General features: G+C 39.8%; 1 protein-coding gene across 3 annotated transcripts in view; it reads right to left on the reverse strand.

Moving 5' to 3' along the window:
• The window catches only part of LOC122887453 (zinc finger E-box-binding homeobox 1-like), a 68,070-nt gene that overhangs the window by 12,452 nt on the left and 34,867 nt on the right, over positions 1–20,751 (reverse strand). For 2 of the 3 annotated variants that reach the window (XM_044220704.1, XM_044220705.1), the window contains exons 2-3: positions 10,843–11,022; positions 137–289 (exon numbers count right to left, since the gene is read on the reverse strand). In XM_044220704.1, coding sequence (XP_044076639.1) covers positions 137–289; positions 10,843–11,022 — 333 coding nt within the window. The remainder of the gene's footprint in view (positions 1–136; positions 290–10,842; positions 11,023–20,751) is intronic. The other variant, XM_044220706.1, reaches the window with a different exon arrangement.

A 20,751-nucleotide genomic window follows, 5' to 3' on the forward strand; every position in this document is an offset into this window, starting at 1 on the left:
TTTAACTAGAGATTGTGTGGGCATTCAGAAAACAGGTTTTTGAGTCCAGTATTAAGAAAATTTGGATACAAAATGAATATGCACAGCACAGACACTGAAATAAGTAAGCAGCAGTGTGTTAGTGTGTAAATGTTACCGTTTTCATCAGCGCCTCCTGTCTCTGCCGGACTCTGCTCATCCTCAGGGGCTTCTGGATAGATGATGGCTGTGTCTCCCTGCTGGAGAATCTCCTCCACTAGAGTATCCGTCACAGCCTCCTCTTCCTCTTCTGACACACACTCCTCTTTCACTAAAAACACACACACATGTACAACGTTTAGCAGCTGGAGAGTGGATGTATAATGGGCAGCAGGACGACGGGTCTTTGAAAAGAAAGCACAGGTTTATTCCTGCAACAAGTATCCATCCTACTGATAACGTAGACCATATGTTATTTCTTGACTTGGATGTTACAAACATCTACCATCAGTTTTCAACGGACACAGAAAATGAAAAATGAATATACTTCCTGGATTGACTGATTTTCCATACACATTTTAATAGCCTCTCTTTTTGTGGGATAAAGAGCTGAAACTGTATTTTCACCCTCTGAAGAATCTGGTCTCTATTGACTGAATCAGCAGCTGCATGTGATGCTGTTTTGCAACATCACCAGTAGAGAGCGGCAAAGGGCTTCGTAATAATTCTCTGTGCTGTTCATGATCTTCTCTCGTGAACCAAACACTATTTATCTCATGTTTCTGCAAGGTCTGCAATTTCTATTTCTAAAATCAAAGCCTGGAGAGTACAATTTTCCAAAATAGTTGAGGAAAACATTTTGGACATTTTGAAAAATTAACCAAATGGCTCTGAAAAACTTTTTTAAAGGTACATGCCCTGATTTCGTTAATAATTCTGGTGGCTGCCCATAATCTGAAAAATTCCACCTACCGCACTGTTGGTGTTTTGAAAGTACAGAGATCAGTTTCATATCATCAACAGTGAGCTGGGAGGAAATGTGGATGAAGTCAAGAGGAAAGATTATAAAGAGGAAAATCCCCAAATTTGGTTTTTGGAGTTTTTGACAGCTAGACATTGGCCAAACATTTAAAAGTCTTCACACCTATAAGAGAGGGGGAAAAATCCGTCTAAAGGGCACAAATAGTCACTAAACTTTCTTAAATTCAAAGATGAGAAAGGTGAAAGGAACATCATATAAAAAACCACTCAAATGATTCAGCTTTCATGACTCTTCTAGACCCCATTTCTGTACAAAACCAAGTGCTACCATTTTCAAAATCACACACGAAAATATCCCACTAAAATCACAGCTTGTTCCACTGACCTTTTCAAGTGCAAAATTACTTAACAGGGAAAGGTTAAAAGAAAAACACCAAAATTGCTGTTCATGTAATAGCTGTACTGTGCAGAAAGCCATGACCTGTGGGACGATATTTGCTATAAAAAAAAAGTCCTTCCTACCTCTTATAACACCAACCAACATTGAGCCCTGCTGATATTGTAATGTTTTCTTTCCCAAATAGCAATTCAGGAATAAAAAAACATCCACACATACAGCTACACCCATCTCATCTGATACCACAGCAGCTGATCTGTCCTGATGAAGTCTGTTGATGATGTTTGAGTTCACCTGGAACAGCTGGTTTGCTATAAAAGAGACAGTACGTGTTTCCCTGTAACCACAATGAGCCTTAAGAGGAATAATTAGACGGCTGGACTTGATTCTGATGTGGCACTTCAGAGGAAAGTGACCTGAGGATGAAACAGTGGTATGACACTGACAGTCTGTCCTCCATCCAACACTTCCTCTCATTAAACCAAACACCTTTCTCTATTCAAATGAACCTCAGGTAAGAGACTCATAGACACACCGACAGGAATGCATGAGCTCACAAAAGTGTTATCACCCACCTCAAGCTAAATGTCTAAGCTTTTTCAACAGGCCCTCTATGCAATAATATGTAAGCGAGTTTGACATGAAGGCTGGAATTTGCTGTTATTACTTGCCAAGGCATTACAGTGATAAGGCTGTTTATAGAGCCGAAAGGGAAGACAGGCTTTTATTTCATTTATCTTTGTACAATCAATGTTTTCAATTGCCTATATCAAGATTTATAATGGCTAGCTTTTAATCATTGATACAAGCAACCAATGGCAAATAAAGGTCAAAGTGGAAAATACAGTATGTTTGAGAATGTCAGTTTAAAATCACATTTACTGTAGCTCAAAGTGACAGTGTGTCATAACTAAAGACAGTGAAGCATTCTCAAGTTGTCTCTTATTTTATACTCTTCTTTGAAGCCCACACCTCCAATTTATAACGCAGGCTTTCTGTTAAGACTTTGAATTCTCAAGACCAATCTGAGATAACCTTGATGACATCATTTGTTATTTTTCTCAAACTTTAGAAAGCTCACTTCAGAGCCACAGAAGACATTATTGAACAGTTTTCACAGGCTGAGTTGTGCTCCTCGTGGCAAGAGTAAACTGAATTTATGAGTAAAATTAGTGAAGTGCCCCTTAATCATTAATCTCAGGTTTAAAGTCAAGTGAGGCAAGAGCCAAGGCAACATAACTTCATTCATTTTTGTTTTTGTACTTTAGTAACGAGATTTATTTGTCTCAGCTTTTTTGTTTTGCTCCATGCGTCTTGTTATCCTATTTTGTTTGCTTTGTCTTTATTCTCTTCTTTTAGTCTCAAAATGTTTTGCTCTTGATTGGCCTATGTAAAGCCCCTTGTAACATTGTTTTAAAAGGTGCTGTATCAATAAACTTTCTTTCCATTCTTCTCATGAGCGACAGAGTATCTGTTACTCATTGGTTTGAACAGAATTTCATCACTTGTAGTGGATGACCTCTTTATGTCTCTTGATGTCTGTTGTCTTGTTTTAAGATCTGGTGTTTTATACTGTTATACTGTTTCTAACAACAGTAGTAAAGTATCTGGGGCAGAGACGTTACCTCACTTTCTGTGTGTAAAAAACATTGATTAAAAACAAGCAGTGAGGTGAAACTGTGATTGCCATGGAGATCAAGCATTTTAAATGCAGGCAGGACCGGTGCCAAAGGCCACGCCTCTTCCTGCTGAGCCTTGTCAGGGACAGGTGCAGCTGTGTGTGTGTGTGTGTGTGTGTGTGTGTGTGTGTGTGTGTGTGTGTGTGTGTGTGTGAGAGTGTGTGTGTCTTCATAAAGAAGAGGCGGGACCAGGCCAAGTCCTGTTAAGCCTCATTTCAAACACACAGATCTCTGCTTCCCATGATCTCACCAAAAGCTTTCCAAATCTCCCCCCCCCCCTTAGAGACACATTCATCTACCTTTCATAGACTGAAGAAGAAGAGATTTAGCTGTTTTTTCTTTTGTTTGGGCATTTAGTGTGGATGGACAATACAACCTGAAAACACTAGTATGGATGTAGGTGGTTTTTACACATAAGAAGCATTTTCAAAATGATTCGGGTTTGGTATGGATATAGTCTCACTTGTTCCTTAACCTCCCCTCTACACCTTTTGTCCTCCTCTGTCTAGCCTCTTGCCAACTTCACTTCCCTCCATCACTCTTTCAACCTTTCATTCTCCCTCTTCCTCCCTACTCATTTGCCATTTCTCTCACTCTACACCATGCACTTCTTTCTCTCTCTTCACTCTATTTTCTCTTTTACCTTCTACCTCTATCTGTCTCTGCGCCTTCATCTTCTCTTTAAATTCCCTCCCTTGCCTTTTTCTTTGTTTCTGCCCCCACCTCCCTCCTTTAGTTGCTTGCTTAATTTCCCTCCATCACCCCTCCTTCTGACCCTCCGCTGATACACCTCTCTGCAGATTTTCCCACCACACTCTACAATTACACTTAATGCCTCACAAAAAGCCACGCAGTAATGACGACCATCACCCCGCAACACACACGTGAATTATCAGAATGGAATGAAAACAGGAAATCATGTGGTGCACACACACACACACACACTCAATTGGACACAGTTGCACAAGCACACACATTGGCAAAATTATTCGCAAGCACAAGCACCCACTAAAGACACACACATACAGAGAGCACTGCACTTGTATACCTTGCCAGAACCTGTCACTGTGAGTCCATGGTGAATTTATAAGGCAGGATGGATTGGAGCTGCAGTGCGGCCCAGACTGCAGGGGGAGTAGCAGACGCTAATCTCTTACCAGAGGACCAATTCAACACCAGCTGCTCTCCCTGCTTTCTCCTCTAGACTCAGACGCGGAGGAAAGAAAGGAGTGAAAGTCAGACAATCCAAAAATATCACGCAAAGCCTTTGAAGAGTTCCCAACGTGGCTCTACGGTGCTGCCACATTTCATGACTTTTCCATGACTTCCCTCCAACACTGTCGGCGCTCTTCCACACACACTAAAATACGTTACTCCTTCCTGGTTTGTTAATGTTTTGCTAAAGAAGTGAACAGGCTGGGTTATATTGCAGGTGCAGTGGAAAAAACAACAGGTAATACCACAAACACATGACTCAAGTAACTGAGTCTCAGTACAGGTAATGTATTTGACTAAAGTGCTCACAAAGAACTGATCAGATTCCCTGAATTTCCTCATCCAGACTACCTTTATAAATTCAGTATTTTTCCAGAAATATGGTCTGTATATGCAAAAAAAAGTAATCATTAGTCACACGTATGTGTTATGTTGGTATTTAACTGCTCTTATGTACTGTAGAATAACTAAAATGTGGACACAAGTACACACACAAGTTTACTATACTACATCATTGCCATGAGAAGCACCTGATAGTAAAAAGCTCAAGGGTTGAAAAACACAGCATTCAGGCAATAAATTAACTATTTCTCTCTGCTCAACACTACGTACTCTACTCAGGCTTTTGCTCCAAAAGTGCTACAAGCAACACTGGCAATAAACAGTAAAAAGTCCATACAGCATCCAGAAAGAACTGCTTTCTTATCAAAAGCCCACAAGCCGAGGTAATACAGCCAGGTTTCAGATCTCTTGTTTAAGTTCCTGCTGACGTGCTCATGAGCAAGTCGCTGTAGCTGCACAAGCTCTGGATCCACCAGTACTGTTCTGAAGCTGACCTCTATGGAGGTTGACACCAAAGACACCTTTCCTACAGAGATGGAAAGTGAAGTAATCTACAACTGATTAGTGTCCTAAGAATTGACGAGTATGTTCGCTAATTAGAAAAAGACACAAAGAAAAGACAACCATGCAAAATACAATGATTAAAAAATTTGTTGTTTGGGAAATTATGTGGAGGAGTTATGACAGCAAATGACAAACATCTCCTCCAGTATCGGTCACTCACTCATAGCACCAGAGTTTTATCCTGATAAATCTGTTTACATACTGTATTCATCTGTAGATATGATGGTTAGCTGGATGATGCAGTGCCAATTATTAGACAGACGTCAGACATCAGGCCTAACAGTAACAAAAATAATAATACATTTATTTGTATAGCCATCATCTGAAGAGTTTACAAAGTGCTCTAAAAAATGAAAAAGCAAATATAGAATACCCATAAGAGCTTGCCCGATACTGGATATTTGAGGCAGAACTTGATATCAATATATGAGACTTTAAATATTCCAATAGCGATACATCAGCCAATATTAATTTTTTTTAACATAAACACATAGCAATAAACACTTTTGATAACGAATCTAAGAATTGTGACGATATGTTCTGAGCGAAACATTTTACAGCTGGAAAAATAAATGTAATGGTGACACTGTTTCTTTAGGTTACTTCAAACAAATGGTATCTTCTGCATTTCAGTACTGTAATTCATTGTTACTTATCAGCTATAGTCTGCTAATAGTCTACTTCAAGGTCATGCTGATGTCAGGCTCTAATAATCATGGCTGTATGCACTTTCCTACCTGCTAGAGCAATGGGAGGATGAGGCTTAAAAAGTTTGAGAAATTAGTTTGTCCGAAAAAGTCAAATAAGCTAATGTCAGGGTTTACTGAACAACACCAAGCTCAGCAAACCTTCTGTGGATAATTAACAGCTAACAATATCCAAAGTCGGAGCACCACCTATCACTTCAAACACTGAGGAGAGACTTTTATACAATATCTGTAGTTGGATTCTGAGTAGAAGAAGAAACGAGGAGAAGAGGAGAAGAAAATAGGGGAAACAAAGGCAAAGAAGGCAAGAGGCAAGCTGGGTAGAAGAATACAAAGAGATGAAAAGGGATCAGTGACTGAAGAAAAATAGCGGGTATACAGAGGAGAAAGGAGAGAGCTGAGAGAGGGAGAGAAACAAAGTGAAAGAGAGCGAGCAGCACTCATGAGCACTGCTCACACCATGTAAGGCTTTATTCAGAAACAATGAAACAAGCCTTGAGAGCAATATCTCTGAGTGTCACATTCTCGTCGTCTCCATGGTTTTAGTATTTCCTGCTTGGCTGTAACTGACTGCTGTTGAGATGAAGGCAGATGCTTGCGTAGGCTGAGCTGTTTGTGGGGAATCGAGGATTAAAAGGGCATTGAGAAGCGGTGTAAACACGAGCCAATCAATCTCTGCTGTTGAATACAGACTTGGTTCTGCCTCTGCTTATTAAATCTTAGGGTACTTTTGCTGTTTGGTTTGAATGCTGAGGTGTGTCATGTTTTTGAAAGTGTGCTTGTATGGGTAAGCACTGGTCTTGCAAACTCTCTTACTATAGGTTATCTGGAGTTTTAAAGAGCTTTCCAAAGCTGTCGGAAAGTTAAACGAAAGCCATTTAAAAAAAAAAACAATGCTTCCAAAAAGTCTATTTCTGTCAGCACTTCCTGCAGCTGGTGAAACTTCTGAAACTATAAATGAGCAGAATAAGAGGAAGGACAGCAGGAAATTGATTGGTCCAACTGTGTTTAATAAAGCAGACGTGATGCGTCCTGCATGACTAAACCTGTTCTGTGTTAATCTACAAGTGGACATGCAGTGCAAATAAAACATGTCTACACAGACAAACAAGATGCAGTTTAGCTGACTCAACTCCCCACAGTCAAACACAATCGCAGCAGTGCTAATGAGGAAACTCACTAAAAAATGATTTCAGTAATATCTCAGTTAACATTCCTGTCTGTACATACTACATAGGTGGAATCATATGAATTCAAAAGTAGAGATGAAATTTTTAGTTGATCAATAGAAAAATCTATTTTGTTGATTAATTGTTGAAGTAATTTTTTAAGCAACATGCCAAATATCCTCTCTTCCAGCTTCTCAAATGTGAATTTTTGCTTCTTTTCTTTGTCTAATGTGATGGTAAACTGAATACTTTAGGGTTTTAGACTGTTGGTCAGACAAAAAAGACTTCACCTCGGGCTTTTTTTAGACCAAACAATTAATCAGTTAATTGAGAAAATAATCAGGAGATCAATCGATCAATAAAATCACTGTTGTTGCAGCCCTACTCAAAAGATGTTGCAATAGAGATATAAAAAGGGTATTAGCAGGTGTTTGTTTTTCCTCATGAATATGTTAATTTATGCAGCAAAGAACATCAATTTCTAATTAATATAGAGGGAACATGTGGACAGCCACACACCAAGACAACAGTACTGAACAAGAGGCAGGACAAAAAAATATTGTTTTTTATGTTAACATTTCTAATACCTTACATTTAAGTAGTGTCATATTTCTTCAGACTTGGCACCCTGAGAGTTAGGCAGGCACTGTTCTGGGAAAAACTGAGTCATTCATTTTTAACGGACAAGCAGTTTGACACCAATCTGAGAACAGAGATGACAAGGAATAATGATGAAGCTCATCACTGTGTTTTATCAAAGAGGGAGATAGGGAGGAGGGGGGGATTCAATTCAGAAGGAGGAGAGAATATATGTGTGAGGATGTCTTCATGCTTTAGACAGATTAGTCTTTAGGATGTAGTGTTGTACAGAAAGTCAGAGAAGAGATAAGAGAGAGAGCAGAACATCTGGCTGTGCGAGCGGCCAGGCATTCCCCAAGGCTGAGAGGAGGACTGAATTAATCTCATCAAAGAGAGAGCAGGTAGATGTGCACATACAAACAATCTTATACTTATACACTGGCCTCTAAATCATCAACAGTAAAGAATACACCCCCTATATGCTGTGTGAAAACAGTGATATTGCAGGTTCATTGCATGCCACACTCCGAGATGGATCTAATAGAATCTTGGTTGCAGTCTGTGTCAGACGGTACAATCTCTATTTTTAGGCATGTCAGATTGAGCGAGGAATACCTGGTGAATCCTAGCACTGAGATGTAAAAAAAAAATATGCAAGCAGATCTGCACTGCAGCTTCGTCAGGTGGTGTGTTCTTGATCTGTTCATTCTGTATTCCAATTGAAACTTCACATTTCTCTCACAACTGCCAACTTTCATCTGGCACAGCCCAAGTAGCCTTTAGTTTGATGTCAGGATGTTTCCACAGGTTGTGAGAAGATAAAACACATTAAAAGTTGACCTAAAAAGGCTGAAATACAGAGAAACCTGTTGCAGGTTGTACAATACCAGAAAGATTTAGCATAAGTATTAGTATGCCTATCATTATAACAACGTTACATCAATACTGATGTACTAACAATCTGCCATTTGACAAAACATAACAATTGTATTTTCTATATATTATATAAGCTTCATTTATTTGCTTGACTGGATTACAGTTTCACTCTGATTTTCACTTCACCAGTCATCACTTTCATCTGAGCTAAGTAATCTCATCCGCGCATCTCTTGTATTTGCATTGTGCAGCATGCTGTGTAAAACAGAGCAGTAAATGCCTCTTATACTGCTGTCATAACAAACAATAAAAAACACACACAGACAGTTGATAACAGTATATATCTCTGCTGTTTTTAAATCTTTTTGGTTCATTATTTTCTGTCATGGGTGTAAAAGTTGCATCGTACAACGGTCATGTTTACTGACACTGCAGCAGCAGCAACAAAGAAGTAAAAAAAAAATCTTGATAGCAGTTGAAAACAAAAGGAACGTGTGGAGGTGGGCATGGTTAGCTCAGCTGCAGAGGGAGAGGTGGGGGTGTGGCTCAGGTGAGCAGTGTCAGGGAGAGCTAATTGTCACAGCTGTGTCGTGTTGACTATTATGCTCTCCCCTTTATATTCAGTAGCGTGCTGGACCTGAGGGCTGCCATACACACACCTGAGCCACGCCAGACAGCCAGAGAGGCTGAGATTTCATGGCATGAACCTTTGGAGAAAGAGAAACGTCTGGACCAGCACAGCAAGCAGAGGTGCTGTGAAGACCAAACACCAGTCTGCTTTTGGAGTATTGTGTGTGTGTGTGTGTGTGAGCGGTCAAATAATAAAATACATTGCCTGCGAGCTGTGTCTTGGCGTCTGCCTTGTAGCCAGGGAATCCTCGGTAGCAAGGTCACGCTACAGAACGATTTCTAGTTAAGTTAAAAAGTAAAAAGCCAGACCAAAATCACAAACGAGGAACTTATCATATAGCTGGTGTGAATGGTGCTGTATTGTCAGGGATTTGGGGTATGAAATGTCAATAAAAACTGTAGAAAACTGTAAATAATTGACCTATGGTACTATATTATTGAAAGGTGTGTTAGCTTGTTAAGGAACGTATGGGATTTATCCGGGTTTGTTAGTAAGGATGTGAGAGCTGGAGATTATACAGAAAAACCTCTGCATGACTGGCAAGATTATACATCACTTAAGGCGTTATTGAAGCGTGTCTGCTTACTTTCCCTTCTTCTGTCTCTTTCTGTTTCTCTATCTGCATACCTCACATTTTCTGCCTTTCAAATGTTCTCATTTGCTCAAATTCTCTCCCTTGTGACCGCTCTTTGCTTCTCTGTTGATCTGACCTGAAAATGTCCCACCACACTGAGCTGTGATGGTGTTCAGCTGACTTGTGCTTTTCTATACGCCAACAGTGGCAGCAGAATGCTTAGTTTTTGTCTTTTTATCCTGGCGTCATCTTGCCATCACATTATTCAATAAAGAGGCAAGGACTTAAAAAACTGCACTGTGTGTATGTGCGATATGACTTGTGATAAATAAACAAATATTGAAGTGTGCATATTAACTATACAGTTACTATGTCAACCTGGTTGTTTTAAATTTAGAACTGAATATTTTAAATATAACTATATGTTGTTTCTAGAGCAGCAACAATAAAGTTTACTACAACAAAGTCACTATATAAACTCAATATATCACTCAAAACAAATCTAAAATGTCAATAAAATAAATCATATTCCTGACATTAAAATACATAGTGAAGTTTAGAAAGAATGAATAACACAGACATCAGTCAGTATCAGTCCTTCCTCCTGTCGTTTTAATTAATGCACCTTTTTTAAAGGTTTATTTACAGCAGCGATGGAGATGAATTATACATGCCAGCCATATGGAAATTTTTGTGCAAACTATTGGCTATCACTGTCCATTTTGATTATAGTCCTGAATGTCACAGAAACAGGCAAGGGTTCAGTATTTTTGGTTCAACTCTGCAGACATGCCGGGACGATCTGTGCAATTAAAGTGTATAACACTCTGAACTCCCTGAACTACTACTACTAAGGTGCAGCTGGGTTAAAGTTTAACTTATCTTCCAAGTGCTACTGCAGAGCTGTGTGAGACAGCTTGTGTAAGCCTGCGGGTGTACTGGGCAGCTCTGAAAGAGGGCACTGCTGAGAAAGAGCAAACATGCTCTGCAAACCTTCCCAGGATTAACAGAGATAATGAAGATCAATCTTGAAAGTCCAGTCTAAAGCCAGGGAAGGTCTGACATACATTTACTTTTATAAAAATATTGCACAGCTTATGGCTGGAATGAAAAAATACATACTGATACTGATAAACAATTCATCTTCATGTTTCTATGATGGCATCTCACCTCCATTCAAGGAGCCATTGTGGGGTAATACTGTTGTTGTGGCGTCATGGCTGTCCTGCAGCGTGGTCACATCAGCTTTAGCGACCTCCGGCTCCTGCAGGCTGTCGTCCTCCACAATGTGTAGCTTGTCCTCGTCATCAGAGTCTGAACTGGCCTCCAAGCCATTGTTGAAGTTTGTCACTGCAGATAAGAGAAACAGAGATGGAGGATGATCTAACATGTACCACTTAGAGTAAGATTTTAGCAGCTACACCTTATAGTGCTCATTCTGATTCCCAGTGCTGAGGAGTCAGCACCCTGCTGCTGTAATTAGTGTCTGATTTACATCTGGGATGAAGAATAAAGGAAATTAACTGCAATTACTGACTGGCAAACATGACATCAGTGTGATCAGCGGGAGTCACTGATTGCCCTTTACGTGTCTCTCCATTTCTAACATAGATAGCACCTCTGGAACTCTTAACCCTGAAGCCAAACAGCCTTTGTTCTACAAGAATACACAATAAAAATGGTAAATGGCACAACAGTGCAGAATCAACAGTGCATGTTGACGGCATTGTGTGAGCTTACCCTCCAAATTGAAGCCACTCTAAAATGCAGTCAAAGGTATGTTAAAGAAAGTGGCCGATGATGCTGTGATCTTTATGGGAACCATGCACGTGTGTGCCAAGTGTATACATAACCCTGGTAACCAATAAGAGAAAGGTGGATCCATCAAAAGCAGCGATGCACGGCCTCAATTAGTCCACCTCGACCAAGCAGGACTGCAGGCCACCGCAGATCAGAAAAAACACTGTACCTGTTATCTGCTGCAATGGTTTAAATGAGACACAAAGGTTAGATCTTATGTCTTTTCATGTTAAAAATCAACCTAGATAGCTGAATTGAGAAAGGAAAGCAGGACTGCAGTCCTATGAAATCACAGAAAAAAGCAGAAAATAGACATCGGTCCGGTATGTTCACATGCTAATATGTTGGATCAACATGTAAAAAAAACAACCTCCTTTGCTACGAGCCAAAATTTCTAGATCAGGGTTTCCACAAGAGATAACGATATGCACATGTGACTGGTGGAGTTGCTAGACGAAAACAAAAAAATTGTGTAGGAAAGAACACTCATAGAAAACGTTTGAAATGAAATGTGTCTGAAAAACCGATTAACTAGCTCAAACCAAAACAGTTTCAAGTCAACTAGCCAGAACATAGTAAACCAGTAAACCCAGATCATCTGCCATCATTTGCTCCAAACCACAAAACATAATCTTCATAACATCAATCAATCTCTGACTCGAGGTACACACAATTTCCTTTTCTTCACGTACACGGAGAAGACATAAAAAAGGACAAACTGCAGCCATGAGGAAAAATAATCACTTGTACATCAGCCTTAGAAAGCAAATTTATTTTACACTGTGCTGCAGTCAGTGAGTTTGTCTGTGGGCTACAGCTTCTTAATGGGAGCTCAGGGTGAAAAATGGACCAACTGGACTGGTCTGAAGGAATTTAGCAGGAGGTGTGTGTGTCGTGTGTGTGTGTGTGTTTAGCACAAAAGTTGCAGATGATGGAGATGTGTGGGTATACGGGGATGTAAGATGATGATGAGCACTATTTAATTGCTTTTCCACTATCAGCATGTGTGCACTTATGACTGTGTGTGAGCACACATGAGTATATATGTATGTGAATGAACAAAAGAGTGCGCAAGCGTGTGTACGCTCCCCTCAGGGAAGCTGTATGTCTTGGCGGAGGTGCTGAAGACGCCTAATGAGGAGGAAAACTTGGGTAGTTTGTTCACAGGTGACAGCTGCACACACATACACACACACACACACAGGTCCCAAACCACAAAACAAGCTCTATGTGTGTGTGCTAAGTGTAGTTCTGCACCTCTGCATGAAATGGGAAGCTATTTAAAGTAGTGCCGTTAAGCACTCACACACCCTTGCAGCAAGCATATACTGCAGACCAGATGACACACACCTACAGTAACCCACCTACATTTAAGACTCACCCTGAGCACAAACACTTTCTACACACACACAGAGACTCCTACATCGCCCCTCCAGGAGTGATGCGGTGCTTCACAGTGCAGATGAAGATTCTGTCACTGCTCCAGACAGATGAGCTGGGAATGCAAAAATGTGTGTGTGTGTGTGTGTGTGTGTGTGTGTGTGTGTTAAGTGTGTGTGTGTGTGTGTGTGTGGGGGGGGGATCGATGCACGTCTGGATCGATGTAAGAGGCTGGAGCAAAAGGAGGAGCATAATATGTTGGTTTGCAGGAGCTCTGGTTTGTGATTTCATATAGGCCAGATGATGGAGAGAAGAAACATGACATGTACACAAATCCTTGGACATGTCTGTATGTTAAAGGCCACAACTTAATCCTACATCAGTACAGAAATATATGGCTGTGGTATCTCATAGATAGTCAGTGATAGCAGGAGCAGGAGAACAAAATGATAACCTCCATGTGTCTACTGTGACAGACCTGCGGTCGGTCACAGTCAACTAGGGCTGCATTTAACCATTATTTTCCTTATCGGTTAATCTACTGATTATTTTCTTGATTAATCTTCTAAAACATGGTGAAACATTTCCATCACAGTCTCCCAGAATCCAAGATGACATTTTCAAACATCTTGTTTTGTCCAACCAAAAGTCCAAAACCCAAACATCAGTGGAAGACTGGTTAAATCAGCAAATACTCACATCTGGAACCAGAACGGAAGCTGTAGCCAGTGAATTTCTTAAACGATAAATTGATTATCAAAATATCTGCCAATTAATTTTCAATCGAATAAATCAATTAAATGACTAATCGTGTCAATTCTACAGTCAGCTAAAATAAAAACACAGATAACCACTGAAAACCTGCAACTGCAGCTTCCCCCTGCACCACAAGTTCAAATGATCAGTTACATTCGGAGATTGAGATGCGGCAACGTCTTGCCGCAGATATTAGCCTACAGCCCCTATTCACATGAAAGTCATCTAGGGTGTGTAACCGCTACCATTTTGGCCTTGACTGTCTTGAAAGCCATACTTTAATCTTAAAAGATCATGCTAGTTAAATAAAGACATAAAAACATGTTATCAGGAGACAAAATATTGCAATAAAAAGAAATGGTCAAAGAGTCACTTGCTTAATTGCTACCTAATCTGACCCTGAGGCAGAGTATTTCTTACAGTTTTGAACAACCTGAAGCTCAGTTGCCTTCTTAGTAACACATTACATCAGTTGATGGTGAGCTGACCATCAATATTTGACTACCAGAGTAAAGTGTGACCAAAAACCTAAATGGTAACTTGAGTGAACCTCTGTGGTGTGGCCAGATGCAGACAGACAAGATGAGTAGTTAATAACTACACTGCAGACAGTCAGCCCAAACACACCCATACTGCAGGCAGCGAGTTCCTAAAAATCAACAAACTGTGTCTCTCTTCATTCAGACAAAAACACACATTATTAACCAGACAGGCTCGTGGCAATTCCAATAATAGAAAGGTCTATACTTTCAGATAAACAGTCTGTGTCTGTTATGGTGAGTCATTCTTAACAGTGCTGGCTGGAGGAAACAGCAACCAGCTGAGCTCCAGATAATAAAGAATACTGGAGAAGGCACCAAATAACCTTACCTTATATTCTGTATGCATTCCTTCACTGAATTTGATTTTGGTCAAAATGTTGTATAGTATCTGATGGAACTAACCTTAATAGTACAAGGCTGAATCATATCAGATTATTGGTGGATAAAACCCTAATTTTATTGACCCAATTTTACTTCCATATTTTGATTAAATAATCTTTTTAATCAAATTCAATTCCTAAACTTTTAAGGGTTTGATTGACTTGAAAGACTTCCTGTTGTACTCAGTGTCTACAATATTATAATGAGTCTCTTCAGTCAGATAATATTGTCATTAAAAAATAATCACTGAGGCAGATGAAGTGATATTTAATTTGCTGAGTAAATCTGGTGCTTAAAAATGTGCATCAAGCAGATAAGTAAATCTTGTCAATGTTCATTTAAACCAGTGGTTCTTAAACTTTTTTCTGCCATGCCACGCTTCAGAAGCCAAAAAAAGTTCATGCCTCCCCACCACACGTAAACGGATTGAATTCTTATCAATTCACAATCATTAACAATATTAGGGGAGCGACAAATAAAAAAAGTTTTCAGTATTCAGGTCAGCACGATAGCATCAGCAAACTCTTGTTTTTTATTTCACTACATAAATCATGTTTATTTAACTTAGCTCCACTCCATATTTTTCCCCTGGTCAACCACGCCGCCCCACAATGGCTCCATGCCCCCAGGGGGGCTCGCCCCCGAGTTTGATTGATTTAAACTAAAATTAAACTAAATTAAACTAAAATTAAAAATAAAATTCTGGTGTCAGGTATGTACATCGATCCTGCTTTCTAATACAGAGTGACAAAGCAAAACCTAAAAATTAAATATAAACTGTGCTAAACAACAGCAAACTAGCACTCTGTCCTAAGAAAGCTGAATGCAGCAGCATTAGATCCTCTCTTATTCCTTTTGATTTGATTAAAGACTGATCAGGTTAGTAGACATGAACATGCTCTGTGTGGTTTAATGACATTAAATTTCAGGATTTCTGAGTATTGCAGTCAGGTTACCTCTCAGTACAATTTTGAGAGGGCAAACCTACCCTGCTGTGGTTTACATATCACAGTTTTTCAGAATAATTTCAATCTCAAGTCCAACAAATGCTCTGAAGGCATCTTAGCGATAAATGATAATCAAAATAACAGCAACACACCCTGACAACAAATAATCCAGGAGTTCATCATTTCTGCCAACTCTGTGCTTTCTCTGCTCTGCTCTCTTGGTCAGAGTGCAATCACCATAATAACAGACAGGGAGCAGCAGTGAGCAGACTAGGAGAGACAAAAAAACTTCCCAACACACTTGAGGAGACACAAGGGAGTCTTGCAACAACTTTTCGTGTGTGTGTATGAGTGTGTATTTGTTAGACAGAGAGACCTGTCCACATCATCACAACAATGCGTCAAGTGAACTGTTAATCCTCCATCTGGAGGTCTGTACAGAGGAGAGGCCAGCGAAGAGAGGAGGAGGGAAGTCTAGACGATAGCATTCCTCTCTTCCTGCCATCCATCTCTCTGATTAACAATCTGTTTCATAACAGGCCCCTTCATTATTACTATGAACTAATGTTTATTCAGATTTTTTTTCTGATTACTGATAGGATTTCTGCCACTTCAAGTCTGAAATCTGCCATAAAGCATTATTTTCTCCTGTGCCTTCTTCTGTTTAGTGCATTGAATAATGAAACATGATTTCACTCAACAAACTCTTGGCTGGAAGGCTTGGCCCAGCATTTCATATGATTGATAAAACAACAATCGTTATGTATATTGCACTTCACAAAACTGAAGTAGCTTACAGAAGAGGCAATAAAACAAGCAAAGGAGTAATAAAAACAATACTAAGAGAAAACTAGTTTTGCAGCATGAACTTCTAAACTGACTTGTATTCACTTAATTTTTTAGCGAAAAATGATTCCAAATATGGTAAAGAGGAAAAATTATCACCAGGTGTGTCTTTAGTTTTTTCTGCAGTAGATGTAGTAGTACCTGTCTTCGTTTTCAGACAAAACTAATAGTGAGACATGTTTTGAAACACATCTTGGTACAAACATGAAAAGGGCTATATATTGATAAAATGGCATTTATTGACATTTTTTTGTTTTTTGACACTCAAAGACTTTGTTTACAATAAGTCAGTTATCCATTAACGAGCGACATACACCACCAAATAATAAAACTGTGCTTTAATTGTAAGGTGCACTGCCAACAGCACTCTGCTAGCAGGGTGAAATTTCCCCTCAATTAAAACAAGGAAAACGTTACAGTGAGAATGACAGCAATAAGTCAGAGGACGGAATTCATAATATCCTGTCTGCCTCATCTGACTTTATTTGATCTAACCTTCATTTCATCAGGTAGTCAGACTGAAATTAAAAAAAAATATTTGCAATAAGACCTTAACAAGGAAGCAGCACCAGTGATAAACAACAAAGTCAATAAACTGGTACAATACACATGGTAGAAAGTAAAATAAAAAATATACCTAAATCACAAACAGGTACTTCCAAAAATCACTACTGTAATAAGGGCTGCCCCTTAATGCCACGTCTGCATCTACCCTGCACTGTATACAGTTGTATCCACTGAACTGCCCCTTCATATAGTGTCTTCTTTTTACCTTTCAATGACTGGAAAGGGAGAAAATAAATAATGTCTACAAACAGTTCCTCGAGTGAAAATAGACAGAATACAGCGGCAGCAGTTTACCGAGCGAGCAGCAAAGCATCTGACTTAAACAGTGTCAGCGTCAGACTCACATCGGGACATGTGACCCTGGAGGGGAAATCATGTGTGTCTGACATACAACAACACAACCCTGACTGGACCACATGGCCTGGTATCTGGGTCAAAGGTTGACTGCTGTGCAGTGGGAAGAGGGGGAGGGAGAGTGAGGGGGGACAAGCTAGAAATAGACTACCATCAGTCTGTAGATACAGTACATCAGGACTACATTTACCTTATAACAAGACTAAGAGTCTACAGCCATGCTAGCAGCTCTGAGGCTGTACTTGGGCACAGCGGTGCTTTAAGCTAAATCATAACATCAGCATGCTAACATGCTCACAGTGACAATGCTAACATGCTAATGCTAATGTTCACCAGCTTAGTTTAGCTTGTTAGCATGCTAACATTTGCTAATTAGAACTAAACACAAAGTGCAGCTGAGGCAGAATGTCATTAGTTTTGCAAGTATTTGGTCATAAACTAAAGTATTGGACAAATTAAAGTTCTGACCTAATGATGGCGCTAGAGGAAAAGTCAGGGGATCACTAAAGTCATTTGGATTCATCATCTGTAAACCATGAAGTGGGTACCAATGTTTGTACCAAATTTAATGGCAATCCATCCAATAGCTGTTGAGAGATTTCAGTCTGGAGCAAAGTGGTGGACCAACCGACAAACTGACATTGCCATCTCTACAGTATGGCTCAAGACATCAATCAACTTGGCTTTGCATATTTTTAAGTTCAACAGTACAAGATAACTAAATAATAATGAATGACTCATCACCATCAATTATTAACTTAACACTTGATGATTACCTCCTACAGCTGAGCAAACACTCATTATACTGTGCATGAATGAAAATGAGTCAAGTCCTTTATTTGTGATGTGTTATTGAGAAGCACTGACCAAAGAAATACATGTGAGCAAAACATCAGACCGCATGACGAGACCACAGCTAGTTTGCTAGATGTGTATGTGTGTGTGTGTGTGTGTGTGTGTGTGTGTACTATTGACCCAGTGCAGCTGTGCAGGATGGGACCTCTGCCAAGCCCCTAACAGACAATTACCCCACTGTGTGCGTGTGTGTGTGTGTGTGTGTGTGTGTGTGTGTGTGTGTGTGTGTGTGTGTGTGTGGCACCAAACACAAGAGTGTACATCACTAAAGCTGTCTGTCTGCTACTAGATGTGACCAGACTTTAACATGGTGAGCAGCTGCAGAGAAAGTCAGCCCACTTAAAGAGACAGTCGCACATTTTCTGGTCCGTAATATTAGACATGTGGCTTATGTTGTGGAAGGAAGTGGGAGGATGTCATTTCACAATAATATTAAACAGAGAAAACAAGTAAATCCTTACATTTGAGAAGCCGCAACCAGCAAACATTTGGCATTTTTCCTTAATCACTTAACAATCAATTGGCCAATCAATTCAACAATGATTAAACATTTCAATCTGACAACTTCGCTGGTGAGATCATGTTAAGACTGGTAAGATAGATAAGTAGTCTCTACAGCCAGTGGTATTGTTAGTTTAAAAGTCAACATAATGAGGTAAGTCTGAGGCTGCGTCATCCGCACAGGCAGCAGAGGAGGGATGTAGTCACTTATTTCCCTGGAACACCACACCGGGTTTCCATGCCCACCTTGCCTTAATACAGCCGACAACCTCTGGACAAGCACACTGCAGAGCTATAAATGCACCAGCTCCCCCCGCCATTTCAAAAAGAGAGAGCATCTGCCACGTGTATGTTCATATCTGTGTGTGATCGTTACAGTGAGAGAGAGAGAGAGAGAGAGAGAGAGAGAGAGAGAGAAAGGGAAAACTTCAGTGTGCATGTGTGTGATTAATAACTGTACAGTGAATCTTTATAATTCACCCTGCTAAGTCACCGAAGTCTAACGTGTTTCAGGAATTTTTGTGTTTGTGTGTGTCCACAGAGTAATCAGGACTCTCCAGCTGCTTCCTGCTCGGCCCAGGTGCTCAATCAGACCCCATCAGACCTCCCTCTCCCTCTCTCCCTCTCCCCCTCTCCCTGCAGGGTTGGCCTCTCAGTACACAACAGCAGGAACTATAGAAATCTGAAGGGCCTCACCATTCTGCGTCAGGACTACAATCTACACTGAGACTTTAAATTGGATGCAAAAGGGCTAGAGCTTAGACGGTCTGTCATGTAGCTTAAAGGAATAGCTTGGCATTTTGGGAAATACACATTCTATTATACCACTTTCGTGTCTGTATGGTAAATTTGAAGCTACCGCCAGCAGCCAATTAGCTCAGCAGAAAGACTGAAAACAGGGAGAGGCAGCTAGCAGTTAGGGTTTGCTAAGTGTAAAAAACAAGTTTACAAGAGGGTTACATGCTGGAACTATTTCTCGGCCGGGGCAGCAACTTCCTGGACTCACGTAACTCCTCGTAAAACCACAACTTTACACGTTACATCTTGTTTGTTTATTTAACTAATGAGCTTTGAGAGGTGCTGGTAGGCAGATTTTTTTCATTTGAACAGAGCCAGGGTAGCCGTTTCCCTTTGCTTCAAATCTTTATGCTAAGCTAAGCTAATTGCCTGCTAGCTCTAGCTATATACTGAGTGAATAAGTGTATTTACCAAATGTAAAACTTTTCCTATGAAGGACATAGGTTTCGCAAAGAATCAAAGAGACACTAAACTGTCTAACCAAATACATCTTTGGCACATAAATCAATTAAAGTCACTCCCCACACAGGCCACTGAGGGCAGTAACGATTAGTTGAGATAGACAGGAACTAGTCTTGTCTGTAAAAGGGTGTTCATCCCACTTTTTCCCCCCACCCTCACAATAACCAACAATAAACACATTAGTAGCGGGCAATACGGATAAAATCCTTAATCACAGTAGACAGTATATCATTTTATACTGCAATATCAATACATATCACAACAAAAAATCTATTAAGAGACTCTTTGCTGGATTATCCAAAACCAGATGTTCCCATCTGGTTATTTTATCCACAAATTAAATAACTGATGACAAATCAAGGTACTCGATCACACTGTTGCAAAAATCATATTCAATGGCCAAATACACCCAGAGATATTAAAGGGTGAGCTACCAAGATATAAAGAGTAACTATTATGGTCAAAAAATGTATATCCTCTCACAGTACATATCGTCATATAACCTACTCCTACTGCACGCTTGTGGATTAGACACAACAACATGGAACAGAACAACAGAAAAAGACAAAAGACATTCCACATAGTTCTGAACAAGTACATTTTTACGTCATATGGCAATAAAACCAAAAAGCAACAAGCTCTATAACAAATAAGCTCCTAATTGGCTCGTTTTACTGCTCTACACAACGGTGAGCACTGGTTGAAACAGGTGTGACTCAACTAAAAAGGAAAAATTAAAAATGCACAAGTGTTCAAGCTTAAAATTAATACTTTTCATGTCCTTTCATGTCTGTATTGAATTACTGTTTGAATGAAAAACAGCAATATATTTTCTGCATTTCCTCTATTATTTAGTGTTACCAGTCTTGGCAGGTTTCCAAAAGGGTTAA

Source organism: Siniperca chuatsi, linkage group LG13 (assembly GCF_020085105.1).
Source record: "Siniperca chuatsi isolate FFG_IHB_CAS linkage group LG13, ASM2008510v1, whole genome shotgun sequence".
Lineage (NCBI taxonomy): Eukaryota > Metazoa > Chordata > Actinopteri > Centrarchiformes > Sinipercidae > Siniperca > Siniperca chuatsi.